General features: G+C 60.8%; 1 protein-coding gene across 1 annotated transcript; it reads left to right on the forward strand.

The window, feature by feature from the left end:
- Nucleotides 1-2,645: 2,645 nt before the first annotated feature.
- UXT (ubiquitously expressed prefoldin like chaperone) lies at nt 2,646-5,973 on the forward strand. The gene is given in 6 exon segments (XM_039731481.1): nt 2,646-2,938; nt 3,383-3,527; nt 3,837-3,901; nt 4,848-4,955; nt 5,542-5,605; nt 5,607-5,973. Coding segments are annotated over 6 exon segments (531 nt in total). The 5' UTR covers nt 2,646-2,870; the 3' UTR covers nt 5,688-5,973.
- The last annotated feature ends 2,762 nt before the right edge of the window (nt 5,974-8,735 follow it).

Raw genomic sequence — 8,735 nt, forward strand, 5'->3', positions numbered from 1 at the left:
CCCCCCCTGAACCCCAAATTCCGCAGCCCCGCCCCCGAGCCCGGCCCCCCCGAGAGCCTGCGGGCGCTGCGGCAGAGCTTCGCCAGCCTCTTCGCCCCCCTGAACCCCAAATTCCGCAGCCCCGCCCCCGAGCCCGGCCCCCCCGAGAGCCTGCGGGCGCTGCGGCAGAGCTTCGCCAGCCTCTTCGAGTGACCCCGAAACCGCCGGGGACCCCAAAAACCGCCCGGGGACCCCAAAAACCGCCCGGGACACCCCAAAAACTGCCCGGGGGACCCCGAAACTGCCCGGGGAACCCCAAAAACCACCGGGGAACCCGAAAATGCACCTGTGCCCGGGGACCCCAAAAACCGCCCGGGGACCCCAAAAACCGCCCGGGACACCCCAAAAACTGCCCGGGGGACCCCGAAACTGCCCGGGGAACCCCAAAAACCACCGGGGAACCCGAAAATGCACCTGGGAAACCACAAAAACTGCCTGGGACACCTCGAAATGCACCCGGGGAACCCCAAAACCGCCAGGGACACCCCGAAACTGCCTGGGAAACCCCAAAATGCGCCTGGGGAACCACAAAATGCACCTGGGGAACCACAAAAAACGCCCAGGACACCCCAAAAACACCCGGGGCACCCCGAAATCCAGCTGGGTGAACCCTGAAATGCACCTGGGGAACCCCAAAATCCACCCGGGACACCCCAAATGCACCTGGGGAACCCCAGAATGCACTTGGGACACTCGGGGAGCCCAAAATCCAACTGGGGAACCCCGAAACCTGCCCGGGGAACTCCAAGATACAGCCGGGGAACCCCAAAATCCACCTGGGGATATCCCAAAAATCCCCCCCAGGGATACCCCAAAAACCCACCCGGGGACACCCGAAAACCCCTGGGGATATCCCGAGAATCCCACTGGGGGCACCCCAAAATCGCCCTTGGGGCACCCCAAAATCCCCCCGGGGCACCCCAAAAATCCCCTGGGGGCATCCAAAAAACCCTGCTGGGGACACCCCAAAAATCCCGCTTGGAACATCCCAAAAGTCCCCCCAAAACTGCCCATGGGACACCCCAAAAATCCCACTGGGGACACCCCAAAATCCCCCCCGGGGGCTCCCCAAAACCCCTTCGGTTCACCCCAAAATCCATCCCTGCCTCGTGACCCCACAAAGGGGGGGTTTGGGTACCGGGGACCCCCGAAAATTCACCCCAAATCCGCCCTGGGACACCCCAAAATCCCCCTGGGGTGCCCAAAATCCACCCGGGACCCCCCAAATCCGCCATGGGGGCGTCCCAGGTATTCAGAACCCCCCAAAATCCACTCGGGGACCCCAAAATCCACCCGGGACCCCCCAAAATCCAGCCCAGGGGGGCCCCGAGTGTTCAAGACCCCCCAAAATCCACCCGGGACCCCCCAAAATCTACTCGGACCCCCCAAAATCCATCCTGGGAGGGGTCCCGAGTGTTCAAGACCCCCCAAAATCCACCCACGACGCCCTAAAATCCACCCGGGACCCCCCAAATCCCCTCTGGGGGGAGGTCCCAGGGGTTCAGAACCCCCAAAATCCACCCGGGACCCCCCAAACTGGGGACACGGGGACACCTGGACACACCTGGCGGGGACAGTTGGGGACAGCTGGGACACACCTGGGGACACCTGGGAGGGACCTGGGGACACCCGGGGACAGTTGGGGACAGCTGGGACACACCTGGGGACACCTGGGAGGGACCTGGGGACACCTGGGGGACATTGGGGACACACCTGGGCACAACTGGAACACACTTGGGAACACCTGGGGACAACTGGGGACTGTTTGGGACACCTGGGACACACCTGGGGATACCTGGGGGGAGCCTTGGCACACCTGAGGGGCACCTGGGGGCACCTGTGACACACCTGGGAGGGACCTGGGAAGCACCTGGGACACCTGGGGACAGCTGGGACACAGATCGTGGGAGCCTTGGCACACCTGGGAGCACCTGGGGACAGCTGGGGGGGGCCTGGGGACACCTGGGGAGAGCCGGGGATACCTGGGGGGAGCCTTGTCAGACCTGGGGGGCACCTGGGGACACCTGGGGGACACCTGGGGGTAACTGGGACACACCTGGGAGGGACCTGGGGACAGCTGGGACTCACCTGGGAACAACCGGGGGACATCAGGGCATATCTGGGTCACACCTGGTGACAGCTGGGGATGCCTTGGAGAGTTGGGCACACCTGGGACACACCTGGAGACACCTGGGGATCGCTGGGACACCCCTGGGAGGGACCTGGAGACACCTGGGAGGGACCTGGGGAGCACCTGGAGACAGCTGGGGGCAGTTTGGCACACCTTGGGCACACCTGGAGCATACCTGGGGGTACCTGTGACACACCTGGGCACAGCTGGGGATACCAAGGGCACACCCAGGGGAAACCTGGGGACAGTTGGGCAGAGCTGGGGGCACGTGGGGCACACCTGGGGCACACCTGTAACACACCTGTGGCACATCTGGGCACACCTGGGGACACCTCTTACACACCTGGGGGACACCTGTGACACACCTGAGGACAGTTGGGGCACACCCGGCCACACCTGGGCACACCTGGGACACACCGGGGCACACCTGGACACACCTGGGCACACCCGGGCACACCTGGACACACCGGGGCACACCCGGGCACACCTGTGGCAGGTACGCGCTGCGGGGGGCACGGGCCGCGCTGTTCCGGCTGCGCTCGGAAGGTTCTATCGCCGATAGCGCGGCGGGCATGTCGCGACATGCGACCGCGACAGGGAGGGAGAGAAGGACGGGCCTTGGACCTCCCGCCCGCCAGGGGGCGCCCGCCGGGCGGCAGCGCGATGATGACGCGCTTCCGGCGATGACGTCAGAGGCAGCATGGCGGCGGCGGAGAAGGCGCAGCGCTACGAGGCGTTCGTCAGCGACGTCCTGCAGCGCGACCTGAGGTAAGCGACGTCATATCGCGACAGAAACCCCGCCCCCGCGACAGCCCGGCCCTCCCCTCAGCGCTGGGGCCACGCCCCTTCCGCTTAAACCCCGCCCCCGCACAATGGCGGCGTGTTGTGGCCACGCCCATTCACGCGGAGGCCACGCCCTCTTCCTGACCACGCCTCTCTCTTTATGAATAATAAGTGTTGCGGCCACGCCCATTCACGCAGAGACCACGCCCTTTTCATGGCCACGCCTCCTCTGCCTCTAATACTCATTTGCATAACAACCGCGTGTTGTGGCCACGCCCTTTCACGCTGAGGCCACGCCCCATTCAACGCCGCATAACGTGCCCACGCCCATTCATTATGAGACCACGCCCACTTCATGGCCACGCCCCCTCGCATGACAACAACGTGCCGTGACCACGCCCATTCACCCGAAGCCACGCCCACCTCCAGACCACGCCCCTCCCTGCATAACAAACAAGTTGTGGCCGCGCCGTTCGCGGGGACCACGCCCATTCAGTGGCCACGCCCCCTCGTTGTGACCACGCTCGTTCCCCGTCTCGCCCCGCCCCGGGAGGCCACGCCCCCCGGAGGCCCCGCCCCCCGGAGGCCCCGCCCCTGAGCAGCGCCCCCTGCAGGCGGGTGCAGGAGCAGCGCGACGCCGTCTTCGAGCAGGGGGTTTCAGGGGACTTGGGGGTCTTTTGGGGAGTTTGGAGGTAACTGGGAGATCTTGAGGGGGGATTAGGGGAGATTTGGGGGGTAATTGGGGGTCTCTGGGGAGATTTGGGGCCTTTTTGATGGGATTTGAATTGTATTTGGGGGGTTCCGGGGGTGCTTGGGGGTCCCCGGGGGTCTTTGGGGTCTCTGTGTGACCCCGGGGGTCCCGGGGGGGTTTTGGGGTCCCCAGGACGCCGACGCCCCCCTGCACACCCAGGTGGATCTCGGCTGCAATTTCTTCGTCAGCGCCGAAGTGTGAGTGGGGCGGGGACCCCAAAAACCTCCTGAGACCCCAAAACCTCGTCAGACCCCCCAAAAACCTCCTCAGACCCCTCAAAAAGCTCCTGAGACCCCCAAAAAGCTCCTCAGACCCCTCAAAAACCTCCTGAGACCCCAAAAAACCTCCTCATACTCACCCAAAATCTCTTCAGACCCCTTGAAGACATCCTGGCACTCCCCAAAACCTTCTGAGACCCCCAAAAATCTTCTCAGACATCCCCAAAATCTCCTTAGACCCCCCCAAACCTCCTCAGACTCCCCTAAACCTGTTCAGACCCCCCAAAACTTTTTCAGACCCCCCAAAAATGTCCTCAGACCCCCCAAATCCTCCTGAGACCCCCAAAGACCTTCTCAGACCCCCCTAAAACCTTCTTAGACTCCTCAAAAGTTTCCTCAGACCCCCCAAAAACCTCCTCAGACGCTTCTTAACCTGTTTAGACGCCCCAAAACATTTCCAGAACCCCCCAAAACCTTCTCAGACCGCTCAAAAATCTTCTCAGACTCCCCAAAAACCTCCTCAGACCCCCCAGAAACAGCCTTAGACCCCCCAAAAACCTTCTCAGACCCCCCAAAAACCTTCCTGAGACCCCTTAAAAACCTCCTGAGACCCCCTCAAAACCTCCTCAGACCCCCAAAAACCTCCTCAGCCCCCCAAAACTCACCCCTTGACCGCTGCAGGGACCCCAAACCTCTCCTGAGAGACCCCAAAACTCCCGGGGACCAACCTGGGAACCTTTGGGACCCCAATCCCCTTTTAGGACAACTCCCACTCCCCCCAAAACTCCCTCTGAGCTCCCAAAGCCCCCCGGGGACCCCATAAATCCCCTCAATTGGATTCCCCCGGGGGTCCACGCCCCCCAGGACACCCCAGAACCCCCCGAGGGTCCCCCCTGACCCCGTTTTTCCCCGGCCGTGCCCCCAGCCCGGACCCCCGGCGCGTTTTCGTGGCTCTGGGTTTCGGGTTCTTCGCGGAGCTGACGCTGCCCGAGGCCCTGCGGCACCTGGAGCGCCGCAGCTCGCTCCTGCAGAGGTGAGACCCCGGCCACGCCCCCTGGCCACGCCCCAGGACACGCCCAGGACACGCCCACACCGCCTGGACACGCCCCGTGCTGCTGGGCATGGACCCGCAGTCATTCTGCCTTGGCCACGCCCCTTTTAGCATAAGCCACGCCCATTTTGAGGTCACACCCATTGAGGTCACACCCTATCAAGCCACGCCCACCATGCCATGCCCTATCCTGTGTTTGGGGTGGGAGTATGTGGCCACACCCCTTTGTGACCACACCCACTTAGGCCACGCCTCTTTGAGCTCACCTGGGGCCACAGGCGGCCCCAGGTGGGCAAACCCCGCCCCCTTTGACCACGCCCATCCCATAAAAGGAGATCCCACCCCATGACCAAAAAAGGAGTGCTGCTCATCAGGCCACGCCCACATTTCCTAAGCCACACCCACACCATAAAAGGAAAGGACATTTTCATTATTTACTTTAAAAAGCTGTGGCCTTGCCCTGCCAATCATCAGGCCACACCCACTCAGGAGACCCCACCCATCCTGTGCCCCTCCCACCAAAGCCCCGCCCACCAAAGCCCCGCCCCTCAAGCCCCGCCCCTTCCAGGCTCAGCGATTCCCTGACGCGCGACGGGGCCAAGATCCGCGCCCACATCCGCCTGGTGCTGGAGTTACCCCCACGCTCTGCCCCTCCCCCAGGGCCTGCGGGAGCTGCAGGGGCTGCAGGAGCCCCCCGTGACCTCTGACCCCTGAGGGAGCCGCCCACCTGCGCTGGCCACGCCCCCTCGCCTGCGAGTAAACCTGGAGTAGAGCGGAGCTGGGGCACCCGGAGTAGCCCGGGAGTAGCCCGGGATTAACCCGGGAGTAACCCGGGAGTAACCTTGGAGTAACCCGGGAATAAACTTGGAGTAACCCGGGAGTAACCTGGGAGTAACCTTGGAGTAAAGAGGAACTTTTACACCTGGGAGTAAAGTGTGTGTAAATATGGAGTGAAGTGGAGTTTTTACACCTTGGAGTAAAGCAGAGTTTTTATATCTCAGTGTGATCTGTGTGTAAGTATGGAGTAACTTGGGAGTAAACTTGGAGTAAAGCAGAGCTTTTACACCTGGCTGTAGCCTGGGAGTAAATGTGGAGTTTTTACACCTTGGAGTAAAGCAGAGTTTTTATACCTCGGTGTGACCTGTGTGTAAATATGGAGTAACTTGGGAGTAAACTTGGAGTATAGCAGAGCTTTTACACCTGGGGATAACCTGGGAGTAAGCTGGGAGTAAAGCGGAGCTTTTACACCTGGGAGTAACCTGGATGTAAAGCTGGAGTAAAGCGGAATTTTTGCATCTTGGAGTAACACGTGTGTAAACCAGGAGTAAAGCCAAATTTTTACACCTCAGAGTGACGTGGGTGTAAATCCAGAGTAAAGCGGAGTTTTTACACCTTGGAGTAACCTGCGAGTAAAGGTGGAGTGGGGGAGGGGTGTGGCACACGGGAGGGAGCTGGGAGTAACCCTGGAGTGACTGCAGGGCAGTAGTGGAGTAACCTGTGGGTAAACTTGGAGTAACCCCTGAGTACCTGCTGAATAACGGAGTTTTTATATCTCGGTGTGATCTGTGTGTAAATATGGAGTAATCTGGGAGTAAACTTGGAGTATAGAAGAGCTTTTACACCTGGGAGTAATCTGGGAGTAAATGTAGAGTAAAACGGAGTTTTTATACCTTGGAGTGACTCGTGTGTAAATGTGGAGTAAAACAGAACTTTTACACCTGGGTGTAACTGGGGTGTAAATATGGAGTAAAGTGGAGTTTTTACACCTTGGACTAAACCTGGAGCAAAGCGGAGATTGTACATCTGGGAGTAAACTATGTGTAAACTTGGAGTAAAGCGGAGTTTTTGCACCTGGGCGTAACCCGTGTGTAGGCCTGGAGTAAAGCAGGTGTTTTACATCTTGGAGTAAGCTGTGTGTAAAGGTGGAGTGGGGGAGGGAGCTGGGAGTAACCCCGGAGTAGTTTATGAGTAAACTGTGAGGGCCCTGTCAGCAGGGGGGAGGGTCCTGGGAGTAACCCTGGAGTAACCCTGGAGTACCTGGAGTAAGCCTGGCGTGACTGCAGGGCAGTAGTGGAGTAACCTGTGGGTAAACTTGGAGTAACCCCTGAGTACCTGCTGAATAACCCCTGAGTAACCTCGAGGTACCCCTGGAACACCCTGTTCTGATGCAGGAGTAACTCCAGAGTAACCTCGGAGTAACCCCTGAGTAAGGTCAGAGTAACCCTGGAGTAAGTTTGGAGTAATCCCTGAGTAACCCCGGAGTATCCTCGGAGCAGCCCCATCCATCTCCAGGCTGCGGAGTAAACCCGGAGTAACCCTGGAGTCCAAAAAGGGGGCGGAGCCTCTTTGGGTTTGCCCCTCCCCCTCGCTCTGGGGGCGGGGCCAATGGGGGAGGGGCGGGGCTGGCCCAGATGGGGTTGGGGGAGGGGCCTCCAGCCCGGCTGTGACGTCACTGGGGCTGGGGGTTCCCCGAAGGGAATCCCCGCCCCCATTTCCCATCTAGGGATTTGGGGGAGGGTCCCAAACAGTTCCCGCCCCCCAAGACCCCTCCCCACACCGAGGGGGCGTGTCCTCATAAGCCCCGCCCCCTTTTCACCCCCTCTCCTTTCCCACCCTTTGCTCTGACGTCACCGGTACTTAGCTCCGCCTCTCCAGCGCTTGTCCCGCCCCACAGTGACGTCATCCGCCGCATAGCCCCGCCCCTCCAGCGCGTTCTCCCGCCCCTCACGCTAATGTCACTCACTGCTTAGCCCCGCCCCTCCGGCTCCAGCCCGGCCCGCTGTCGCGCAGGGCAGGGCCATGGACCGGATGAAGAAGATCAAGCGGCAGCTGTCGATGACGCTGCGGGGCGGCCGCGCCCCCGACAAGGGCCTGGGGGACCCCCGCGACGGCGCCGGCAGCGACAGCGGTGAGCGCTGGCCCTTTAAGGGGAGCCCCGCCCCCTCGGAGCGAGCCCCGCCCCCCCAAAGTGGGGAGCTGGCCCTTTAAGGCGGCGCGGGTTGGGGGTGCCTGGCCCTTTAAGAAGATGGGGGCAGGGTCGGGGGTGCCTGGCCCTTTAAAAGCCTTGGGGGTGGCGGGAAGGAAATTGAGGGGTGTCTGTCCCTTTAAGAGGGTTCTTGAAGCTTTAAGTGGTCGCTGTCCCTTTAAGAGGGTGCCTGTCCCTTTAAGAGCTTCGGTGGTGGTGGTGGGGGGCAGAAGAGAAATTGAGGGTGCCTGTTGCTTTAAGAGGTCGGCTGTCCCTTTAAGGAGGCAGAGGGAGCACAGTTTTGGGGTGCCTGTCCCTTTAAGAGGACGCCTGTCCCTTTAAGAAGCCGGGAGGGGGCACATTTTGAGGTGTCTGTCCCTTTAACAAGTTGGGGGGGTGCAGTTTTGGGGTGCCTGTCCCTTTAAGAAGCCGGGGGGGGGCACATTTTGAGGTGTCTGTCCCTTTAACAAGTTGGGGGGGTGCAGTTTTTGGGGTGCCTGTCCCTTTAAGAAGGTACCTGGCCTTTTTACAGTGTGCGTGTCCCTTTAAGAAGGTGCCTGTGCCTTTAAGAAGCCAAGGGTGGCACAGTTTTGGGGTGCCTGTCCCTTTAAGAAGCTCGGGGGTGGTTCACAGTTTTGAGGTGCCTGTCCCTTTAAGAGTGTGCCTGTCCCTTTAAGAAGCCGACAGTGGCACAGTTTTTGGGGTGCCTGTCTCTTTAAGAGGGTGCCTATCCCTTTAAGAGGGTGTCTGTCCCTTTAAGAAGCCGACGGTGGCACAGTTTTTGGGGTGCCTGTCTC

The sequence above is a fragment of the Passer montanus genome, unplaced genomic scaffold (assembly GCF_014805655.1).
Source record: "Passer montanus isolate IOZ18808 unplaced genomic scaffold, ASM1480565v1 scaffold778, whole genome shotgun sequence".
Classification (NCBI taxonomy): domain Eukaryota; kingdom Metazoa; phylum Chordata; class Aves; order Passeriformes; family Passeridae; genus Passer; species Passer montanus.